Raw genomic sequence first — 24,044 nt, 5'->3', positions numbered from 1 at the left:
ATTTACAATCTCTCAGATGCATCAATATTCAGGTACTAGAGATGACGGATAATGCACTAGGCTTCCACCCACGTGGCTAATACTATCCCATCCTTGTCTAGTCTAGATCATTTGATTGTGTCAACCATTAGTTGTGGCTCAAAGTTCCTCTGAATGATAGTGGATTCAACTATATGGCAGTCATGCTCATGTTAGTTTGCAAAACTATATTTTGAATGAGATCATTTCGTTTTCATTAATGCTTATTAAGGGTTAGTAAAAATGTTAGAGGGTTTAAGCTCCCAAATATACACTATCATCCAATTTTTTCCCCTTTTCAATATAGTAAGAGGGTTTATGTAGTATAAAAAAAACTATTAAGATGACCTTTATATATAGTTATTACTTTGTATATATCTTTTGAGTGGGAGGTTGGATGTTGAGCTCCAGAAAGAACATTTTGTCTTGTAAACCAGTTCTAGGAAGCTCTCTCTAGAACAGTGGTTTTCAAACTTTTTTTCTGGTGACCCAGTTGAAGAAAAATTTTTATGCCCGTGACCCAATGGAGCTGGGGATGAGGGATTTGGGGTGTGGGAGGGGGCTCAGGGCTGGGACAAAGGATTGGAGTGCAGGGTTCAGTGGGGGTGGGGGGGCTCTAGGGTGGTGCCAGGGATGAGGGGTTTAGGGTGCAGGAGAGGGCTCTGGGTTTGGAGAAGGCTCAGGGCTGGGGCAGGGGATTGGGGTGCGAGATTATCTTCGGCGGCTCCTGGTCAGCAGAGCAGCCAGGATGCAGAGGCAGGCTTCCTGCCTGTCCTGGCACCGCTGACTGCGTTGCGCCCTGGAAGCGGCCAACAGCAGGTCCAGCTCCTAGGTGGAGGCGCACAAGCAACTCCTTGCGGCTCTTGCCCACAGGCACTGCCCCCCCCCCGCATAACAGACATCGAACTTACTCCCTCTCATATCTGCTGCAGGAAATTTCAAAACAAGACTGAATCACATTAGTAGGGTTTTGTGGAGAAGCATACTATACAAGTCTAAAGCTGTTCACCGGCATTACATTAACTACAATAATTTTCAAAAAAAACACTGCTCTGAATGCTTCAAGATATATACCTTAAATTGCTGTGTGGCAGGGTCCAGTGGATATTCAATGAGATATGGATGGTTACAACACTTCCTCAGTAACATCATAATATTCTGCAGTTTAAGGTTGATTTCTGAATCTGTAGGAATGGTCATTTCTATCACTGGCCTTTCAAAGACACAATATTATTAGTACAGCAAAATATCAATGCATTTCAAGTACAGTACAACCTAACAAATGTCTGGAAGACCTACTGTAAACTACTGGATTTTCAGAATTAGAAAGAAAGGATAATGCAGCTTTTCATTTATCTTGATTCAGCAATTTAGTTTCAATTTTATGCAATATTTCATAGTGTATTAAAAATGATCTTATAAGCTACAAAGATATTTTTAAAACAGGGATTTTTTTCTTCAAGATATGCACCTCTCTTTTTCTACTTCCTCTTGCATTTTGCTGATCAGTTTTTCCAGCTCATCAGGTGTATCAGCATCTAATTCACGGTAATCAACCGCCTTTCTACTCCGACGCTTTGGTCGTCCTGTAGGACTCAATTCGACTACTTCTTCCTGTAGAAAGTGATATAAATTGTGAGTCAGATGACATTTCACATGTATCATTGGGGGGAAGGGGAGAGGGCAGCCGGATGTGACCCAATCCCTTGGTTTCCCAGTGATTCTCAACATATCTGCTGCTTTAAGAGAGTCTCTTCACTAACAGTACACATTCCCCAATATTTATTATTGAAGATAAATATAAATTATTGGGAAAATATTTTATACTGCCCAAGTTTCTCTGTGACATTGATGTAGTGAAGACTGGTCTGCAGCTGACATCAGAAAAAGACAGGTACCTTTTCCCTTAACTGGTGTTCTTTGAGATGTGTTGCTCATGTCCATTCCATATTAGGTGTGTATGCTCGCCACATGCACCAGTGCCGGAAGTTTTTCCCTCAGCAGCATCCATAGGGGACCAGCTCTGGCACCCTCTGGAGTGGCACGCACATGCCGCACTATAAGGGGTGCCCCTGGCTTCCTCCACCCTCAGTTCCTTCTTGCCAGTCAACTCCAACAGTGGGGAAGGAGGGTGGGTCATGGAATGGACATGAGCAACATCTCGAAGAACACCAGTTACGGAAAAAGGTAACTGTCTTTTCTTTGAGTGCTTGCTCATGTCCATTCCATATTAGGTGACTCCTAAGCAGTACCAACGGAGGTGGGTAGAAGTTCATAGATTGCAATACATCTCTGCCAAACCCAGCGTCGTCTTTGGTCTGCTGAGTGATGGCATAATGCACCATGAACATGTGGACAAAGGACCAAGTCGCGGCTCTACAGATGTCCTGGATAGGGATGTGCACCAGGAAGGCTGCCAAGGACACCTGAGCTCTAATCGAGTGGACTCTGATGATCGGCGGCAACAGGACCCCCGCCAATTCGCAACATGTCCGTATGCAAGAGGTGATCCAGTTAGAAATCTCTGCGAGGACACTGGAAGGCTCTTCATCCTATCCACTGTGGCGATGAAGAGCAGAGATGATTTACGGAAAGGCTTGGTACGCTGTAGGTAAAAAGCCTAGGCCCTACGGACATCCAGCATGTGACAATGCCTCTCTTCACTCACTGGTCTTGTGCAGCTTGGGACAGAACACCGGGAAGATGATGTTCCGGTTCATATGAAAGGTAGATACTACCTTTGGCAGGAAGGCTGGGTGGAGCTGCAGCTGAACCTTATTTTTGAAGAAGACCATGTATGGCAGTTCTGAGGTCAAGGATTTAATCTCAGAGACTTGTCTCGCCGATGTCACCGCCAGCAAGAAAGCAACCTTCCATGAAAGGTGGGAAAGGGAGCAGGAGCCCAGCGGCTCAAAGAACCAAAATCCCATTGTGGGACAAGGGTCCGTACCTGCGGGAAGAGTCTTTCGAGGCCTCTCAAGCATCTGACCATGATGTCATAAGAAAACATCGTCTGGCCCTGGATCGGTGGGTGAAAAGCAGAGATGGCTGCGAGATGTACTCTAATGGAAGAGTGTGCCAGGCCCTGGTTCCTCAGATGAAGCAGGTAGTCTAAAATAGACTGTACGGAAGAATGCGAGGGAGAGATGTCATGCTCGGACACCCAGCAGGAAAACCTCCTCCACTTGGCCAGGTAAGTCAGTATGGTTGAGGGCTTCCTACTCCCCAGGAGGACCTGTTGGATCTCATCTGAGCAGGTCCGCTCCTCCAGGTTCAGCCATGCAGTATCCAGGCCGAGAGGTGGAGGAACGTGAAGTTGGGGTGTAATAGCTGACCGAGGTCCCGTGACAGCAGGTCTAGCTGGTTGAGCAGGGGCCAGGGAGGGGCCGCTGCCAGGTTCATGAACGTGCTGAACCATTGCTGGTGATGCCATGCCTGGGAGATCATGATAACCTGCGCCTTGTCTCTCTTTATCTTTGCCAGGACCTTGCTGATGAGTGGAATCGGAGGGAACGCATATATCAGGCTCCCTGACCAGGACAGGAGAAAGGCATCGGAGAGGGAGTCCTTGCCCAGACCTTGCTGAGAACAAAACTGATGACATTTCCTGTTCTGCCTGGTGGCGAACAGGTCCACTTGGCGAGTACCCCACCTCTGGGAGATCATGCAAGCTACCTCTGGGTGGAGCGACCACTCGTAGTGAGAGAAGTCCCTGCTGAGGTGATCCACTAGCATGTTCTTGACGCCAGAAAGCTGACAAGCTTCCAGGTGGATTTCGTGGCTGATGCAGAAGTCCCAGAGATGGATTGCCCCTGCAGCCATGGCTGGCGACGGTCTATTCCCTGTCCAGGGATCACCTGGAAAAGATTGTTACCATCCCCACAATGAAACTTACCTCACTGCGATGGTGGACTGATAGCAGGACAGTTCTAGAGGGAGTTCCCCCTCACTCCATCGAGTTGGTTTTGGATGCCTTGGACCTCGGCTGAGGTACGCACCTCAGCAATCTCCAGGCGCAGGATATGTGGTCCCCGGAAGAGATGACATCTCACATAAACGTCAAAGAACTCAGAGCGATCCACTGGGCATGCATAATATTCCTATCTCACATGTCGGGCAAGGTGGTGAGAGTCCTGATGGACAACACAGCCTCAATGTTCTACATCAATAGGCAAGGGGGAATGCGCTTGTCGGCCCTCAGCCAAGAGGCAATCCATCTCTGGGACTTCTGTATCAGCCACAAAATCCATCTGGAAGGGGTAAAACCACCACAGAAGGAGCAGAGGATGTCAAACAGGGAGCCCGAAGGCTCCTCCAATTCCTTTGCCTGAAGTCCCAGGTTAGATGCAACCCTCTTCAATAGTTCCTGGTGTGTCTTAGCATCATCCTGAGGAACTGGGTGAGAGGGTCCCATGATAGCCTTGTCTGGTGATGACAAGAACGATGCTGATGCTGTGGGATCCTCAATATCCATTGGTGGTCCAGCAGCTTGCTCCCCTAGGTCCTCCTGGACCTGTGGGATCTTTACCCCCGAAGCCTCGAGCACTAGAGGGGGCTGGCATCAAGTGGGCAGCCTGAACCCCCAAGGATTCCATGGATACTATGGCAACCGGCCACTGTGCTTGGGATCACAGGATGGGTTTCAGTGCAGATGATGTAGATGGCACTGCAGGCATCAGCGCTTGTCCCACAGTCAGGGGACCCTGCTCCATGCTGGAGCTATAACTGGAGATCGGGCAGGACGGCACGGTGGCTCTTGTCTGACTGGTGCTGGTCGCTGCGCCTCAAGGTAGACCTGTCTGAGTGAGACGAATGTCTTGGTCAGGGCCTCAGGGACACCTATTGCGTTCGCAGGATCAGCGTTGGAAATCCGGAGATCTACGCCTGATGTACTCGACCGGTACCAGGATGTCAAGCAGGACCAGGAGTTACCACGAGCCGATTGCCAGGACGATCTTGCCAAATATGGCAATCTTGGAGACGGATGATGATGCCTAGTGATTGGTGGCTTCGGTCCCCCGATCGGTCCTGTGATCTGTACCGAGCCCTTGGAGATGCGAGGGGTCGGTCTTGGTGTTTCTGCCGGGGGGCACATGCCTTGGTGGGTCTGCACCAGGCTACCGGCGAGGTATGCCTTGAATCCTGCTGTCGGTGCCGAAAGTCAGGAGACAGGCTCTGCTGAGCCTGCTTCTCTATCTCTGAGATGTGATGGCTTTGAGCAGGCGAGCGGTGGTGGGACGTCCATTGTAATGGGGAACAGTGCTGCTGAGGCAGAGACATACGCAGAGGTACCAAGGCGGGTTTACACTGAGACCAGGGTACCGCTGGAGCTGGTGTGGGCAGCACCGGAAGTGTCAGGATCTCCTGAGATACCTGTAGGGCTTTGGGTGTCGATGGCACCTGAAGCTGACAGAAGCCTCCACTGTTATCCGGAGTTGCAGGCAAGGTATGGGATGGGCAGCACCGCTCAACTTGAGCTGGGGCACGACTTCCTGAAAGGGGTATTGAGCTGCCAGCGTGGGTCTTGTGGGATGTAGGAGATCTTCCCCTCACTGTCTTCTTTAGCTTCTTGGCCAGAGCCATGGAGGGGGATCGACGCCCTGGTGCCAAGTTGGACTATTGCTCCGGTGCCGGAGTGAGTGCAGACTCCATCAGGAGCACTTTAAGGCGGTTGTCCTGCTCCTTTTTCATCCTGGGTTTGAAGGACTTATAAATATGACACTTGTCACTTATGTGCCCTTTGCCCAAGCACCTTAGGCAGCTACTATGGGGATCACTGATGGGCATAGCCTATTTGCAACGATCACAGTGCTTAAAGCATGCCCCATCCCAAGGCCGAGTCCCATTCAGGACTAAAGAAGATTTTAAGAACTACTACTAAGGGTAACTAATTCAACTACTAACTATATATAACTATATTACAGGTTTTGTAACGTTCGCAAGAACAGAGAACAAAACAATGCTAGCCAAAGCAGCAGATGCTCCAGCACCGTCACTGGTGTAGAATCATAGAATCTCAGGGTTGGAAGGGACCTCAGGAGGTCATCTAGTCCAACCCCCTGCTCAAAGCAGGACCAAACCCAACTAAATCATCCCAGCCAGGGCTTTGTCAAGCCTGACCTTAAAAACCTCTAAGGAAGGAGATTCCACTACCTCCCTAGGTAACCCATTCCAGTTCTTCACCACCCTACTAGTGAAAAAGTTTTTCCTAATATCCAACCTAAACCTCCCCCTCTGCAACTTGAGACCATTACTCCTTGTTCTATCATCTTCTACCACTGAGAACAGTCTAGATCCATCCTCTTTGGAACCCCCTTTCAGGTAGTTGAAAGCAGCTATCAAATCCCCCCTCATTCTTCTCTTCTGCAGACTAAACAATCCCAGTTCCCTCAGCCTCTCCTCATAAGTCATGTGCTCCAGCCCCCTAATCATTTTTGTTGCCCTCCGCTGGACTCTCTCCAATTTATCCACATCCTTCTTGTAGTGTGGGGCCCAAAACTGGACACAGTACTCCAAATGAGGCCTCACCAGTGCTGAGTAGAGGGGGATGAAGGAACTGAGGGTGGGAGGAGCTGGTGGTGCCCCTTATACCACAGCATGTGCATGGCATTCCAGAGGGCGCCAGAGCCGGTCCCCTACGGATACCGCTGAGGGAAAAAACTTCCAGCACTGGTGCATGTGGCAAGCACAGACACCTAATATGGAATGGACACGAGCAAACACTTAAAGAACCAGTCGCTTATAACTGACCCTACCATGTGTGAACTTGGCTCTGATTTATCATGCTGGTCAGGGTCCTTCTGATACCTTTTCGAGCAGGCCAGGGTCAATGTGCAGCCAGGCTTCACACCTGGGGCCACATCCAGTTATGGCCAAAGAGACAATGTCACACATTATTGATGACTGCCCTCTGACAAGATTTGATGGTCTCCGAGGCCAGTCTGAGGTATCTACACTTGGCAGAGGAGGCTGCCACAAATTGCCTTGGCAAGCTCTGCATTTGATAAGAAAATGACTATTGAAGGTCATTCTCTAGTCCTACCTAAAAAAGTTATGTTGTAACAATAACTGAAGTATGACCACTGAAGATGTCCAGTGGTTTACTACTTAACTAAACTTAAATTCCACTTTTTTAAAAAAAGTGGTCTCAATTCTCAGTACACAACTTTAGATACTGAAAGCCTAATTTTCTAAGGCCTGGTCTACACTAGGACTTTAAATCGAATTTAGCAGCGTTAATTCGAATTAACCGCTCAACCGTCCACACCAGGAAGCCGTTTAATTCGACCTAGAGGGCTCTTTAGTTCGAATTCGGTACTCCACCCCGACGAGGGGAGTAGCGCTAAATTCGACATGGCTATCTCGAACTAGGCTAAGTGTGGATGCAAATCGAACTTAGTAGCTCCGGGAGCTATCCCACAGTGCACCACTCTGTTGATGCTCTGGACAGCAGTCCAAGCTTGGATTCTCTGACCAGCCACACAGGAAACGACCCGGGAAAATTTGAATTCCTTTTCCTGTCTGGGCACTTTGAATCTGATGTCCTGGTTGGACATCGGGGCGAGCTCAGCAGCACCTGCAACGATGCAGAGCTCTCCAGCAGAGGAGTCCATGCAATCCCAGAATAGAAAGAGGTCCCCAGCATGGACAGACCATGAAGTCCTGGATCTGATCGCTGTGTGGGGCGATGAGTCTGTGCTTTCGGAGCTGCGCTCCAACAAACGGAATGCAAAGACCTACGAGAAGGTCTCCAAAGCCATGGAACTCAGAGGATACAGCCGGGATACAACGCAGTGCTGCGTGAAAATCAAGGACCTGAGACAAGGCTACCAAAAAGTCAGAGCGGCAAACGGACGCTCCGGAGCACAGCCCCAGACATGCCGCTTCTACGAGGCACTGCATGCCATTCTAGGTGGGTCTGCCACCACTGCCCCACCAGTGACCGTGGACTCTGAGTATCGGATAGTGTCGAGGGGCAGTTCCTCGGCGATGTTCGCCGATGGGGAAGATGAGGAAGGGTTTGTGGAGGACGATGCAGGCGACAGCGCTTACAATACCGCTTTCCCCGACAGCCAGGATCTCTTCATCACCCTCACAGAGATCCCCTACCAACCCTCCCCAGCCGTTAACCCGGACTCAGAATCAGGGGAAGGATCAGTCGGTAAGTGCTATAAACATGGAAACATTTATTTTTTAAAAAACAGGAATAAAAAATATGTAAAAACTATATAAAAACTTTTCCTTAAAAAACTATATAAAGAGAAGGTCCACACATATAGGGATGGAACAGAAATCCTCCTGGGACACTTCCACGAAGCTCTCGGAGAGCAGCTCGAAAAGTCTCCGCAGGAGGTTCCTGGGGAGAGGTGCCTTATTTGGTGCTCCGTGGAAGCACACTCTTCCGCGCCAGGCCATCCTAATGTACAGCGGAATCATTGCCTCCACCAGCATGGCAGCATACGGTCCTGGTCTGTGCAGGGATTCTAGCAGCATCCTCTCTCTCTCTCTCCGAGTGACCCGCCTCAGGGTAATCTCGTTCGGCGACTGCTGCATCTAATTAGGGCAATTAGTGTACTGTTACTATTGTGAATGCTTGACTTTTACTTTGCATAGCAATGACCTTCGTTTAACAGCCACGTGTTGGAGGCCGCAGAGGAAAAGCATACAGTGATCTTTCCCGGGCACAGCCGCGAGGGGCTGGAACAGGGTCAGACTTTATGCTTTACAGATTGCCTTTAGCGGGAGGGCACAGCTATCCATTAACTGTTAAGCAGCCTATAGTGTAGTGCTTACCAGGCCTGGCTGCTACACGGATTCAGCTGTACCGCCCCGCTTGTCTGATCTCCTGTGCAAGACCGCAGCCAATGAAAGCGTATTCCGAAATCTCGAACTTGTCCTGAGAGCTCGTGAGTCTAGGTGCCTTGTATGGTCTTGTTCACAGAAACTGACTAGACTGTGTTCAGTGTTTGCAAACATGTATCTTTTCAAGGAAATCACTTCCTTTTTCCCATCACACAGCTGCGGCTCTTTCACGAACTGCCCCGGCATCCCCCTCACAGAGGCTGGCGCAGATTAGGCGGCGAAAGAAAAAGACTAGGGACGACATGTTCTCTGAACTGATGGCTTGCTCCAGAGCCGAGGCGGCCGAGCAGAGACAGTGGAGGGAGACCCTATGTCAGCACCAGCGCTCACACAGCGAACGGGAGGACAGGTGGCGGCAGGAAGACCAGCAGGCGACTCAAACGCTGCTTGGGCTAATGAGGGAGCAAACGGACACGCTCCGGCGCCTTGTAGATGTTCTGCAGGACCGCAGGCAGGAGCAGAGAGCCCCCCTGAACTGTATCTGCAACCGCCTTCCCCCGCCACAAAGTCCTGTCCCCCCCTCACCAAAAATCACAAGAAGGAGGGGCGCTAGGGGCCGTGAAAACTGTCACTCCACCCCAGCAGAGCGCTCATGTACCAAACAGCTCTCATTCCCTAAAGTATGAGAAGTGCTTCCCTTCCTGGATCACCCAGTCCCAAATCCAAGTTTCATCCCCCCACTGTGTAGTTGAGTATTAAAAGTAGTTTGTTGTTATTCACTGTTTCCGTCACGTTTTCCTTGTCAGAAGACTTTGTGTGAATGGGGGGGGGAGGGGTTTTTTAATTGCATAGGACAGCCTCCATTACCAGGGTACAGACTTGGGGGCAGGATCAACAGCAGGACACACACAGACTGCAGTCACTAGGCACTAGGGTCATTCTGGGAGGTTAATGCTGCCCCGGGTCAGTCTGTGAGGTGTATGCTGCCCCAGGGTCCTAGCGCCTGCCATCCACAAATGGCAAGGCAGGCTGCCCTTACCATGCCCTTCCACCCTAGCCACGAGCCTCTCCGATGCCCTGAGCCCCAGCAAGAGCCCTCATCCACGGACACATACTCACCCTTCCCACACACCCCTCACCCCTTCCTACGCCCCAACCCCCAGCCCAGAGCCTGCATCCAAACTCCGTCCCAAAGACGGCACCCCTCACCCCTTCCTGCAAACCCACCCCTTCCTGCACACCCACCTGCAACCGTCCTCCCCCCAGAGACCGCTGTAGGAGCAGGAGCCTGTCATTCCTCTAGTGTAGAAGCGGTCTGGACATCAGTGCACACCGTACCCACCACAGTCCGCGTCCATGTTTCAACCCTTGAACAGGAATTCATAATTAAAGAAAACTTTATTAATAATCAGTGTTCCATTAAAGTTATTTTAAAACGTGTGTTGGAAGGGGGGAAACCTGGAGAATGGGGTATGTAACCGCAGATCGAAGTCAACAGTCACTGAAACAGGCTCAGGTTCAGCTTCTCTGTAAATCAACTGGAGAGTCATAGGTTACCCTGCTCTCCGAGGAACCTATCTTTCAAAGCCTCCCAGATGCACAGCGCTTCCCGCTGGGATCTTCTATCGGCACGGCTGTCTGGCTGAGCGTAATCAGCAGCCAGGTGATTGGCCTCAACCTCCCATCCAGCCATAAAGGTCTCCCCCTTGCTCTCACAGAGATTGTGGAGCACACAGCAAGCAGCAATAACGGGGATATTTTTTTCGCTGAGGTCCGAGCGAGTCAGTAAGCTCCGCCATCTCCCTTTGAGACGTCCGAAAGCACACTCCACCACCATTCTGCACTTGCTCAGCCGGTAGTTGAAGAGTTCCTTCTCACTGTCCAAGGCGCCTGTATAGGGCTTCATGAGCCAGGGCATTAGCGGGTAGGCTGGGTCCCCGAGGATCACTGTAGGCATCTGCACATCCCCAACCGTTATTTTGTGGTCCGGGAAGAAACTACCTGCCTGGAGGCGTTTAAACAGACCAGAGTTCCTGAACACACACGCGTCATGAACCTTGCCCGGCCACCCGACATAGATGTTGGTAAAACGTCCCCTATGGTCCACCAGTGCTTGCAGCACCATAGAAAAGTAGCCCTTTTGGTTAATGTACTCGCTGACCTGGTGGGCCGGTCCCAGGATAGGGATGTGAGTGCCATCTATAGCCCCACCGCAGTTTGGGAATCCCATCGCGCCGAAGCCATCTATGATGACCTGGACGTTTCCCAGGGTCACTACCTTTGAGAACAGTTGCTCAACGATTGCGTGGGCTACTTGAATCACAGCAAGCCCTACCGTAGATTTGCCCACGCCAAAGTGGTTTGCTACTGACCGGTAGCTGTCTGGCGTTGCAAGTTTCCAGAGGGCTATGGCCACTCGCTTCTGCACAGTCAGGGCTGCTCGCATCCGGGTGTCCTGGCGCTTCAGGGCAGGGGACAGCAAGTCACAGAGTTCAAGGAAAGTGCCCTTACGCATCCTGAAGTTTCGCAGCCACTGTGATTCATCCCAGACCTGCAGCACTATGCGGTCCCACCAGTCCGTGCTTGTTTCCCGGGCCCAGAATCGCCGTTCCACACCATGAACTTGACCCATTGCCACCATGATCTCCACTGCGCGGCGTACCCTGCTTTGTGAGAGGTCTGCGCCACTCTGTGACTTCCTTCCTCACCGCGCTGCCGGAGCCTCCTCGCCCGATTTCTCAGCAGCTGACTGTGGAAGAGGTGGACGATAAGGTGCGAGGAGTTGACAACGGCCATAAGTGCAGCGATGATCGCAGCGGGCTCCATGCTCGCAGTGCTGTGGCGTCCGAGCTGTAACCGACCAGAGAAGGGCGCAAACAGATTTCCCGCCGGCGCTTTCAAGGAGAGAGGGCGGGAGTGACGGTTGAATGATGACAGTTACCCAAAACCACCCTCGACACATTTTTTCCCCCAGCAGGCATTGGGGGCTCTACCCAGCATTCCACTGGGCAGCGGGGACTGCGGGAACTGTGGGATAGCTTCCCACAGTGCACCGCTTCCAAAGTCGACGCTGGCCCCGTTACTGTGGACTCAGACAGTCGAATTAGTGTATTTAGTGTGGATACACAAATTCGACTTCATAAGGTCGATTCCACAAATTCGAGTTAAGTAGATTCGAAATAGTCTTGTAGTGTAGACATACCCTTAGAGGAGCATGGGCACACATTGCTCTTGTGGACTATCACAACAACCTTAACTGTCACTTGAGCAAGAGGAAGGTCTCTTAGGGTATGTCTACACTACGAAATCAGGTCGAATTTATAGAAGTCATTTTTTTAGAAATCATTTTTATACAGTCAATTGTTCGTGTCCCCACACAAAATGCTCTAAGTGCATTAAGTCGACGGACTGCGTCCACAGTACCAAGGCTAGCATCAACTTCCAGAGTGTTGAACTGTGGGTAGCTGTGGGTATCTATCCCACAGTTCTCGCAGTCTCCGCTGCCCATTGGAATTCTGGGTTGAGATCCCAATGCCTGATGGGGCAAAAACAGCGTCGCGGCTGGTTATAGTACATGTCGTCAGGCCCCCCTTCTCCCTCTATGAAAGCAACAGCAGACAAGCGTTCTGCAACTTTTTTCCTGGGTTACCTGAGCAGACGCCATACCATGGCAAGCATGGAGCCTACTCAGGTCACCGTACGTCTCCTGGGTGCTGGCAGACGTGGGACTGCATTGCTACACAGCAGCAGCTCGTTGCCCTTTGGCAGCAGAAGGTGCATTACGATTGGTAGCCATCGTTGTCGTACTCCTGGGTGCTCTTTTAGGTGACCTCAGTGAGGTCGGTCAGGGGCGCCTGGGCAGACATGGGAGTGACTCAGCCAGGTCATTCCCATCTTCTGCCAAGCACCCAGGAGATGCTGATGGCTAGCGGTTATACTGCACCGTCTTCTGGCAAGCAGCCAGGAGATGATGATGGAGAGCAATCATAATGCAGCATCTTCTGTCGAGCACCCAGGAGATAATGATGGCTAGTGGTCATACTGCACGGTCTGCTGCCAGCCTAAGATGTAAAAGATAGATGGAAAGGATCAAAACAAGAAATTGACCCAATTTGTTTTGTGAAATCAATGGCCTGCTAAACCCAAGGTTTTGAGTTCAATCCTTGAGGGGGCCATTCTGTGTGACAGTTGTTTGTGTTTCTCCTTGATGCAAAGCCACCCCTTTTGTTGATTTTAATTCCCTGTAAGCCATGTCAGTCGCCCCTCCCTCCGTCAGAGCAACAGCAGACAATTGTTTCGCGCCTTTTTTCAGCGCAGAACCATAAGCTGCAAAAGCAAAATCTGGCAAGGAGACAACGGCAGCGCAGTGACGAGAGAGATGAGGACATAGACTTCTCACAAAGTACGGGCTGGGCAACGTGCCCTGGCAATGTGCCCATCATGCTGATGAGCTCTGCATGGTCACTTGTGCTGATCAGCTCGCCACGCTGGCCAAACACGAAATGAAATTCAAAAGTTCGCAGGACTTTTCCTGTCTAGCTGGCCAGTGCATCTGAGTTGAGAGCGCTGTCCAGAGTAGTCACAATGGAGCACTCTGGGATAGCTCCTGGAGGCTAATACCGTCGAATTGCGCCCACACTACCCCTTGACCCAGCAAGGCTGATTTCAGTGCTAATCCCCTCGGAGGTGGAGTAAAGAAACTGATTTAAAGAGCCCTTTAAGTCGGAAAAAAGGGCTTCGTCGTGTGGACGGGTACAGGCTTAAATCAAGGTAACGCTGCTAAATTTGACCTAAAATCGTAGTGTAGACCAGGCCTTAGCTGTGAACTATAGAAATACCATTCTGTCCTTTCTAGGCTAAAACTAGCCAAGGAGCAACATGCTCTAAATTCTATTCCCACTGAAGTCATCAGCAATAAATTCCAATTAAAATAAGTGGCAGAAGGATTAAGCACAGTACTATTAATAAAAAGCTTTTGCTCAATTTTATTATTTTCTTCAATAATAATCAGGGCTGAAGTTTATAAAGATTTAAGTATATGGAAAGTTTGACAGGGTGATGAGCCAATTTTGAGCTGAGAGGCAATGAAATAATAGACGAAAGTCAAAGATCTCAAATCAGGAAAATATTTTAGAGACCTGTAACAAAAAAAATTTGACACACCAAAATTGTAAGGTAGGATGTTTCTATTGAACTTCAATGTATAGAATTCTAATATAATTAATGAGCTGTGCATCTGTACACAAAACGGAACTGGTAAAAAAAAAAGTGTTTTAGAAGGCACTACTAGTGTAACCAATGCTATGGTATTTTCATTCGTGAACCATTGACAGTAATAAGTTTTATACATTACTGAAGTCTACATCAGTAGGTACCTCATTGTTTCCAAGCAGCTTTTTAATGGTCCGATTTACAATAGCTGTATAGAAGGTTTCTTGTTTCTTTGCCAGTGGTGCATACACCACAACTTCTCGTTTAGGAGGAACCTCAAGAGCTACATCAGATTTCAGTCTTCTCAATAAGAAAGGCGTCAAAATCTAAAATGTAAACAAATATGTATTACACCCACTAAACATGTGGGGCCAAGCTCTCTAGTGCAGTGGTCTCCAACCTCTTTACGCACAAGATCATTTTTTGAATTTAAGGGCAACCCAAGATCTACCTCGCCCCTTCCCCGAGGACCCACCTACTCCATCCCCCCCCCCCCAATTGCTTGCCGTTCCCCACCCTTACTCACTTTCAGCGGGTTGGGGTTCAGGAGAGGGTGTGGGTTCTGGGTTGGGGCCAAGGGGTTCGCAGTGTGGGAGGGGGCTGGGGCAGAGCGTTGGGATGCAGGAGGTGGTACAGGGTGCTGGCTCTGGGAGATGGCTCAGGGCCAGGGCTTGGGGTGCAGGAGGGGGTATGGGGTGCTGGCACTGGGAGGGGGCTCAGGGCTGGGGCATGGGCTTGGGGTGCAGGAGGGGATATGGGGGGCTGGCTCCGGGAGGCTGCAGGTTGGGTGGTTGAAGAGAAATGCTGGTCCAGCATAGCTAGGCCTGCTGTACTCATACAACCTGCCCATTGAAGGGGGCGGCGCTTACCTTTGGCGGCTCCAGCCCCACACCACTCCCGGAAGGGGCCAACGCACCCTGTGTGGGGCACGTGGCTCCGTGCACTGCCTTTCTCTGGAGGAACTGCCCCCACAGCTCCCACTGGCCAGTTCCCCATTCCCAGCCAATGGGAGCTACAGAGGTGGTGCTTGTAGGCAGGAGCAACGCGTGAAGACCCCTCCCCCAAGCCCTTCCCCCGGGGCCGTGCTGGGCTAGTGTCCGTTTCTGCAAGAGGCATGGGGCTGGGACAGGCAGGGAGCCTGCCTTAGCAGCAGCCCAAATGCACCACCAGAGATTGTGATCGACTGGGAGTGTCCCCAGGATTGACCAGTCAATCACAATTGACCGGTTGGTGACCACTGCTCTAATGGCATACATTGGTGCAATGTCATTGACCTCAATGGTGTAGTGCCAATTTACACCAAAGAATTTGGCCTGTAGAGCTGTATACAACTACACGCTATAAGCTACATACATGTTGGGAATAGGCATGTCTTTGTGAAGATTCAGGACATATGAAAATACTGAGAAATCCTTATAATGGTGATGCAGTTATGGTCTACATGCCATAGCTTTGAAAAGTGGCTAGTTTAAAAATATTTTGAAAGTTACATTTAGCTTTAATCTTCAGAATTCTTAATTTCATTTCAAAACCAAAAAAAAAAAAAGTAATTATCAAAGACTTATACCATTCTTTTAATCTTCTAATGCTGAGATGGTCCAATACAAAAGAAATGTAGGAAGTGCCAACAGTGCCAAAGATACAACACCAGACCTGCTAAAAGACAGGTACCTTTTCCGTAACAGGTGTTATTTGAGATGTGTTGCTCATGCCTATTCCACAATAGGTGTGAGTGCTCACCATGTGCACCAGTGCCGGAAGTTTTTCCCCTAGCAGTACCCGTAGGGGGGAGGGCCCCCCGCAACCCCTGGAGTGGCGCCTGCCTGGCACGGTATAAGGGGAGCTGCGCGCTCCCCCCACCCTCAGTTCCTTCTTGCCAGACAACTCTGACAGAGGGTAAGGAGGGTGGGATGTGACATGAGCAACACATCTCAAAGAACACCAGTTACGGAAAAAGGTAACTCTTTTCTTCTTCAAGTGACTGCTCATGTGTATTCCACAGTAGGTGATTCCAAGCTATATCTGTTGGAGGTGGTAGGAGTTCCCAAGTTCTCAAGATGGAGGACAGCCCTGCCAAACCCGGCGTCATCCCTGGTCTGAGGGAAGATCACAGTGCGAGGAGAATGCGTGAACCGAAGACCATGTAGCGGCGCTACAAACATCCTCGATAGGGACGTGGGCCATGAAGGCAGCCAACGAGGCCTGCGCCCATGTCGAGTGTACCCTCACAATGGGTGGCAGGGGAACACCCGCCAATTCATAACAGGAACGGATGCATGAAGTGATCTAATTGGACAGCCTCTGAGTGGAAACTGGCTAGCCCCTCGCGCTCAGCCGAGGCGATGAACAGTTGTGAGGACTTTCTGAACAGCTTAGTCCACTCGAGGTTGAAAGCCAGAGCCCACCGCACATAAAGTGTATGGAGACGGGACTCTTCACTGGACGCGTGAGGCTTGGGCTGAGGACCCGTAGAAAAAAGTGTCCTGACTCATGTAGTAGGCGGAGACCACCTTGGGGAAGAACGCAGAGTGTGGGCGGAGCGCAACCTTGTCCTTATGAAAGACCGTGTACGGCGGCTGGGAGGTCAGGGCCCTGAGCTCCGTGACTCGCCCAGCTGACATGATCGCAACCAGGAAGGCCACCTTCCACAAGAGGTGAGACAAGGAGCACATGGCCAGTGGTTCAAATGGGGGCCCCATGAGACGAGCCGCCACCACCAGGTTTAGGTCCCACTGTGGGGCTGAGGGTCTAGAATACAGAAAAAAAACAGTTCAAACCCTTAATGACATAACGCCCCGGGCCAGCTGGAGGGCTTCAGGCGTAGAAGGCATCCAGACATCCTGAGAGGCTTGTTCCAAAGGGATCGGGCTACTCCGCTCAGCTTGAGTCGGAGGCCTGGGGCCCAGTGGGGATTGAGGACTGCCTGACATGGGCCTATCCTCTGTCCTAGATTCCCCTCAGTGCCGCTGTGAAGAGGGAGTCTTCTTAGCTCTCTTGGCGTGCCCCGTGGACGGAGAGCGGTGCCGACTGGTCAATGGTACTGGAGGGTTGCCGTGTACCAACACCGTGGTGCCGGGTACTGGTTCGGAGCGGTGTGCCAGGGTCGGGGTCAGCGCCTAATGTCCCTTTCTCTTTTGGTCCGAGGCTTAAATAGCTTGCAAATCTTGCACCTTTCACTGATATGGGTTTCTCCCAAGCAGTACAAAACAGTCTGTGTGTGGGTCGCTCCTTGGCACAGAACACCTGCAAGAGCCACACAATTTAAACCCCGGGGTGCGGGGCATGCCCTGGCCCGGGCTCACTGACTAACTAAACAGCTAACTAACTACAGGTACTAACACTGAACGAACAAACAGTTCTGGGGACAAGCTACAGCAAAGCTGGAGCAGAGCAGTTCCGATGCACCTTCACTGGCGGCAAGAAGGAACTGAAGGTGGGGAGAGCATGCAGCTCTCATACCGTGCCAGGCAAGCGCCACTCCAGGAGTCGCGGGGGGCGCTCTCCCCTATGAGTGCTGCTAGGGAAAAAACTTCTGGCACCGGTGCACGCGGCGAGCACGCACACCTATTGGGGAATACACATGTGCAATCACTTGAAGAAGTTGTGTTGTGATCAACTCCAAAGAAGAAATCTGTTCTAATAATATGCTCAAGATTAAAAGTGCAATAAAACTTTAAAACAACAGCAGCAAAATCAAGAACCCAGACCTGGTGCAACATGTGTAAGATGTTCTGCTCCCTTTCTTTAGCAACAATATCTTCAGCAATTTCTGTAATGCTTGTAATGTCAAACCAAGACTCAAAGCTAGAGACAGACAAAACAAATTCAAGTTATTTCATATAAGTTATTGTTATTTGAATGTGTCAAACTCCAAATAAGTTTCTAAAGCACCTTATGTATGAAAGACGTACAATGGGTAGAATTAAAACAAGCATTTTCTTTTGTCTAAGGCCAGACAATTGTAAACGGAATTATAATACATAGACATGTTAATTGGAAAGCACAGTGCAATCTGTTATACAAAACAACATTACTTCTGCTGTAGAACTAGACATTTGCAACCTCTTTCCAGCTTAGCACTAAATTCAAGTTGTTTTTTGGCACTGCGACGTGACAGGTAGTCATGAAGGAAAACTTAATGCTTGCTGCTTGGCTCAGAGGGTTTTAATTTTTGCTCAGTGGCTGAGATACGAAAATTGTTTCCCTCTCTGTGGAAGCAACTTCAGAAATGAAAAAAAAAAAAGTCACTTGAAGGAAAAAGCCATTCAAGCCCCTCCATCACAGAACAAAGGTGAATCCAATCACTGTGTGACAAATTATCAATTTATCCAACTCAAATGAACAGATGGATATTGTAATGATGTAGGGCATTAGTTCTGAGTAGCTCAAGCAGAACACACACACAAACAGTCTGGGCCAATAGACCATGACCTACCTTTTCAAGTCATCAAATACATCTGGCAGCAGGAAGTTAAGTAGCGACCAGAGTTCTGCCAAGTTGTTTTGCAAGGGAGTACCAGTTAACAGAAGTTTATTGTCAGCATTAAACCGTTTTAACTCTCTGATAAGACGACAGTTCATGTTCTTAATCCTATGTCCTTCATCCACTATCAGATACTTCCAGAAGCAATGCTACGGAAAGAAAAGAAGTCACCTAGCATTTCAAGAAATGTGATCTTTGCCACATCAAAATACATACTACAGACAGGACTAGTAGAACTGCCTATTATGACTGCCCAACACTCCCCATTACCCTATTGTCATTTGCTTATAACTTTGCTAAACTTCAACTGTTTAGGCTAAAATTTCCCATGCCTAGAATCTAACTCAGGCTGGACTTTTTTTGGGGGGGGGGGGGGAAGGGGGATTTCACCCACAATACCCCAAGTTGTTTCCAAGAATGAGGCTAACAAAAATATTTTAAATTCATGTGACTTTATCTGGGCTCTAGTGGAGCAGGGAGTTAAAATCGGCAAGGACTGACCTGTGTGTCAGGGAAGCGTCTTTCAAAATATCCATAAAAACCCACCCCAAAGTCTCAGTTCGTACATACTCAGTGAAGACCATGCTTGAGCAACAGGCAACCTTAATTCTGGCATTTCCTAACTGTTGACTTTGCAACCTTAATGTTTTTAATGTAGTTCGTGTAATATTTTATAGTATTTATTATTCAGGAGTGCACCAACTGATGTATGTTATTAAGTTGGATACAGAAAAATGTGCTGCACCAGGAATGCTCCTTCCTTGACTCTACAGCGAAAGAAGAGATGACCATTATTAAGCAACCTCCTGTCTTAAGTGACCACTCCGATGTACTGTACTGAATATAAATTCTACTCCAAAACCCACTGTGACACTGCACCCTATATTCTTCACAGTAATATTACTATATGATTATGGCATAATTATGATGCATTTTGTACAAGATAAGTCACGTGGGGTGTCTTTGAAAAAGTTATGATTTGCTGAATATGATTATCCTATTTGTATTTGTATGCATGTAACATTTTTGTGTCTGAAATTATTAATACTGACTAGGGATTTCAAATGGGCTTACTCTGGAAAACACCCACAGCCAGCCTTTCAGGTACAACAATGAAGCCAGACAGTGCTCATCAACAAAGACAATGGAACCTGGAAGAACTTAACCATCCTGTGAAGGTTCCAGGCAGCCTGTAATTAATGGCTGCTATGACTCAGGGCTAGTCCACACTATGCAGCTTTTAGTGACAAGGCTGTGTCAACTAAAAGTTGCAAGAAGTCAGTGTGTGTAAACCCTCTCTGTTGGTATTTTGTCGGTACTTTTACCGACAAAATACTTCCAACCTCACGAGCAGCATCAGCTCCTGCTGACAAAGCTGCATTCACACTGCCACTTGCGTCAGCAAAACTTTTGTCTTGCGCATGGGAGTGGTGGTGCTTTTTTAAGTACCAGTGAAAGACAAAAGTTTTGTTGACATCGTCGTGTAGACAAGCCCTCAGTAATGTATGCAAGGGCTTGTGACCAGGCCACATGACTCTGGACTCCATCTTGGGATGTCAGTGTTTTTCCACATCTGTTATTCTTCACTCCCCACACAAGAAAACTCCTGGAAACACCTGAGGAACAAAGACTGAGTTGGGGGAAGTGCTGGACTCAGGCTAAAAGGATTTCAAGCCATGTATGAAAGACCTGGAGATTTCAAGCTGTAAAGCAAGTGCAGCTTGTTCCTTAAGAATCTGCAAGCCTGCTTGTATCATCTCTCAGGGTGAGAAACTGCTAATTCATATCCAATCTAGTATATTAAGCTTAGTTTGTGTTTTAATTATTTGCTAGATAATCTGCTTAGATCTGTTTCCTATCCCTTATAATCACTTAAAATCTATCTTTTGTAGTTAATAAACTTGTTTTTGCTTTATCTAAACCAGTGCATCTGAGTGAAATGCATGGGAAATAGTAGCTCAAGGGGCAAAGGTTGTTGCATAGTCCTCTCCACATGGGGGGGGGGGGGGGTAGACACGCAGTGAGCTTATACTGTACAAACCCCTATGCAGTGCAAGATGGTATAATTTTGGGCTTATGCTCCAGAGGGGGTGTGCGCCTGGGGGGCTAAATTACTTTTGCTGTAGACTTTCTACTGTTGCTTCATGCAGTGGCTGGTCAGAGAGCCTGCCTGTAACTGCAGTTGGATGTGTTCCTACCTGTGTGAATGCTGGTGGAAGTGTAGGACTGGGGGCAGGTCTGCAGCTTGTCACAGCAGCACAGTGAGAGAGGGAGCCCAGCCGGCTCAATGGTACCCCAGCTCCAGGTGGCACACTGGGGGGAACCTGTCACAACCACCTTCCCTTTAAACAACTAATTTTTGTTCATCTGTTGAGAGATCACTTAGGACAAGTTTGCATCAGGCTATGGATTATGCTTGCCTTCTCTACCATTGTCCACAACCGCTTTTGGGTAATGCAATCTATTTTTTTCAGAAAGTTACTAAATATGACAATCCAGGGCTCTAGACACTGAGGGAACAGTGCACTTGGAAACTGATAAAAGCAGCTATAACTGTTACAGTGTGACACTGCTACTGAGCAGAAAAAAATGTTTGAAGTTTCTACTGCAGTAGAAAGCAGTGTTGTAAGCTATATTAGAGATAGAGATACTGAGGCATTCCACTTGTGAAGGTGCACTTGTATACCTGCAAGGCATTTCTGTCTCTCATGGCTATTTCAAACGAGGTAATGACCACAGGATGAATTTGCAGTGAACCTTCTCGCCTGTGAATTTTTTGAACCAATTTACGACGTTCCTGCTGGGCTCCATGGTACAGCATTATGGGAATCTAAAAGGAGTTTTTATACTTCCATTAATAAGTAGCAATCAAGAACCCACACATTTTATAGTAATCACACTAAGAATCACCACCACTGTGGTTACAATACATATAGAACAAACAAGTTCCAAACCAAAACAGTTATGAGAATGAAATAATTTGCTCCTCTAAACACTAAAAAGAAAATACTTTTTACCTCTGGAGTGAATCTCTTGAACTCGGACATCCAGTTAGGAAGAGTAGACAAGGGACCACATACTAAGAATGGCCCAGGGACTCCTCTCTCTACCATCAGTGCTATTGTAGCAATACATTGGATTGTCTTTCCAAGTCCCATTTCATCAGCCAAAATGCCATTAATGCCATTTTCCCAAAGCATCTGCATACACAGAAAGATACATATGCCTAATAAGCACTAGACATCCAGGTGAATAAACACCTATGGCTGCATTCACCATTTGGCTCCTATCATCAATCTTTTCCCATACGCATATTTTCAGAGCTAGATGAATACAATTTCTACTTGCCTAATTTAAATACAAAGGATCTGTATGCACGTGCCAGTCAAATATTTATGCATATATGTGGCCAGTTAGGTGGCCAACTGACCTTGTGAAAGTGCAAGAACTTGGACACATATCAGGCATCTGTATGCCCTTAACTGAAAGCTTATCCCTAAATGATATGGTAACTTCACTGGAAATTTTCTGTTGACATTTTTCATTCTTGTTTCTAAACTAAAAGGTAATTTTTTATAAAGTTTGATACAAATTCTGTTTGGTCATTTTTGAGTAATCAAAGCAGAATATAGATACAGTATTTCATATTCAGACACTTTAGCGTTCAATATACAAATAAATTTTAAAAGTTAACGTTTGCTCCATGAATAAATATGCTTTACAAGTTAAACAAATACAGAGAGACATAGCTAACAAAAAACCAGCTACATAACTGTAGTGTCATGCTTCTGCACAGAAGTAGGAATCTCCCTACATAGTTACACTGATATTTTAGTCAACTAGCCTTTATCATCTGCCTTCTAAAATCAGCACATTGTTACCTTTAAGTTTGAGCCAAAAACTATCAGAGGAAAAAATTTGCGCTTGCATCCTTTTAAGCTTCTTTGATGGATAAAAGTCAGTGGAAAAGATTTAAAGAAAAGTTGGGAAAGGGGTTTTTTGTTTGTTTTTTAAATATTAAAAAGTTAGGTCTTGTCTACCCTGAAAGACACTATGGTCACATCTACACTAGGAGTGCTTTAGTAGTACAGATATACAATTATACCATATAAAGTGTGCTCCTAGTGTGGACACAACTTATATTAGAAAAACTGCACTTTTTCCAGTAAAGCCTATTCCAACCCTCTAGCCCAAGAGAAATAAGCTATAACATGAAAAAGCGCAGTTTTGCCAGTGTTCCTGTGGCTACAATAGGATCATTTGCTGGCACACTTCTTCACACCCTTGACCAACATAACGATGCCTGTAGAAATCTGTATTGTAGGTATGCCCTGTGATGACTGCAGAAGACTTAATTGAGTCTATTCTGTTCTTGTTGCTAAGTCAGGCTTTCCTTTCTGTATGCAGTGAAGTGCACAATTTAAATGAAACTGAATTTGCATGTAGGCTATTTATTTTTATTGAGCAATTGGAACAAATATTCAAGAGAGAAATGGATTTTAAGACACTTTTTAGAAGGCTCTTGGATCAGCAGCATTGGTCACAAGTTCCCATAAGGAGGAAACACATGCCTGAAGCTGGGTTGCACCTGCTGGTTGGTATACTCAGATTCCTGTCTAAGAGTGGGAAAATGGCACAAGATTCCACCCTGGGACAGGTACGGGCAAGAGGCCTACCACCTGAAGAGGTGCACTTAGAGAGACCAGACATGGAACAGGTGCAGTTAGCCCTGTAACCATGGGCAGTTGAAAGAGGAAAGACTTTTAAGCAGAATATTTAAATCTTTTAATACATTTAACTCCAATGCCCAATATAAAGAAGTCTTTGTTAAAAATTCAAAAATACCAACACTCCAAATAGGTTGCAAGAGCTCACAACACACATCAGATCCCCAAGACATTCTCTAGTTAGAGTAGGGAAGACTAGACTTGACGCTCCTGATATTTTTAAAGTGAAAAATCAAGAAGAAAAACTTTATGATGTATAAAAGAGGCCTGGATATTCTTTAAAGAAACAATAAGGTGTATGAGCTCAATTTTGTGTTTTAGAAATCCTTTACAGGCCACTTGTAATTCCAAAACAAAGATGGAAGCACTGATTTTTTACACTGGGGATAGAGCTCAATTGAAATCAGGTAAAGAACATCCTGCCTGAAATATCAGTATGTTGTAACAGGGAAAATGGAGTACAGCCTCCCACATGCATGTTTTCCTCCTATTAGAAGAGTGGCTTTAAGCTGTCTTTCTTCAAAACTTCCACCCGGACATTACGTGGCAATGTCCCCATACATATTCCCTTCTTTTAAAGAAACGTGCATGCAATTTCTGCAGTTCAGTCAACCACAGAGGGCTGGAAAGGCCAAAGTTAACATGGATCAAGAGTTCCTTTAAAATAAATAAACAAATAAAAAAAATACAGCTCTGCACAGCTGTTGTGCCAAACCCAAAAGAAACACTGTTCCCCCCAATATACTTAATGTAGAAGACTTTGAAACATGAGCAATATCATCTTCTGTTGAAATAAGTATAAA

General features: G+C 47.7%; 1 protein-coding gene across 5 annotated transcripts in view; it reads right to left on the bottom strand.

Annotated features, from left to right (window-relative positions):
- HELLS (helicase, lymphoid specific) overlaps nt 1-24,044 on the bottom strand; it is a 53,366-nt gene that overhangs the window by 14,271 nt on the left and 15,051 nt on the right. For all 5 annotated transcript variants that reach the window (XM_045024410.1, XM_045024408.1, XM_045024407.1 and 2 more), the window contains 7 exons: nt 21,532-21,714; nt 21,201-21,344; nt 18,467-18,663; nt 17,739-17,835; nt 14,196-14,357; nt 1,490-1,632; nt 1,093-1,231 (listed from right to left, as the gene is read on the bottom strand). In XM_045024410.1, the coding sequence (XP_044880345.1) occupies nt 1,093-1,231; nt 1,490-1,632; nt 14,196-14,357; nt 17,739-17,835; nt 18,467-18,663; nt 21,201-21,344; nt 21,532-21,714 (1,065 nt within the window). The remainder of the gene's footprint in view (nt 1-1,092; nt 1,232-1,489; nt 1,633-14,195; nt 14,358-17,738; nt 17,836-18,466; nt 18,664-21,200; nt 21,345-21,531; nt 21,715-24,044) is intronic.

The sequence above is a fragment of the Mauremys mutica genome, chromosome 7, assembly GCF_020497125.1.
Source record: "Mauremys mutica isolate MM-2020 ecotype Southern chromosome 7, ASM2049712v1, whole genome shotgun sequence".
Classification (NCBI taxonomy): Eukaryota; Metazoa; Chordata; order Testudines; family Geoemydidae; genus Mauremys; species Mauremys mutica.
Note: the sequence above shows the minus strand (reverse complement) of the source record. Positions and strands in the feature narration are given on the sequence as shown.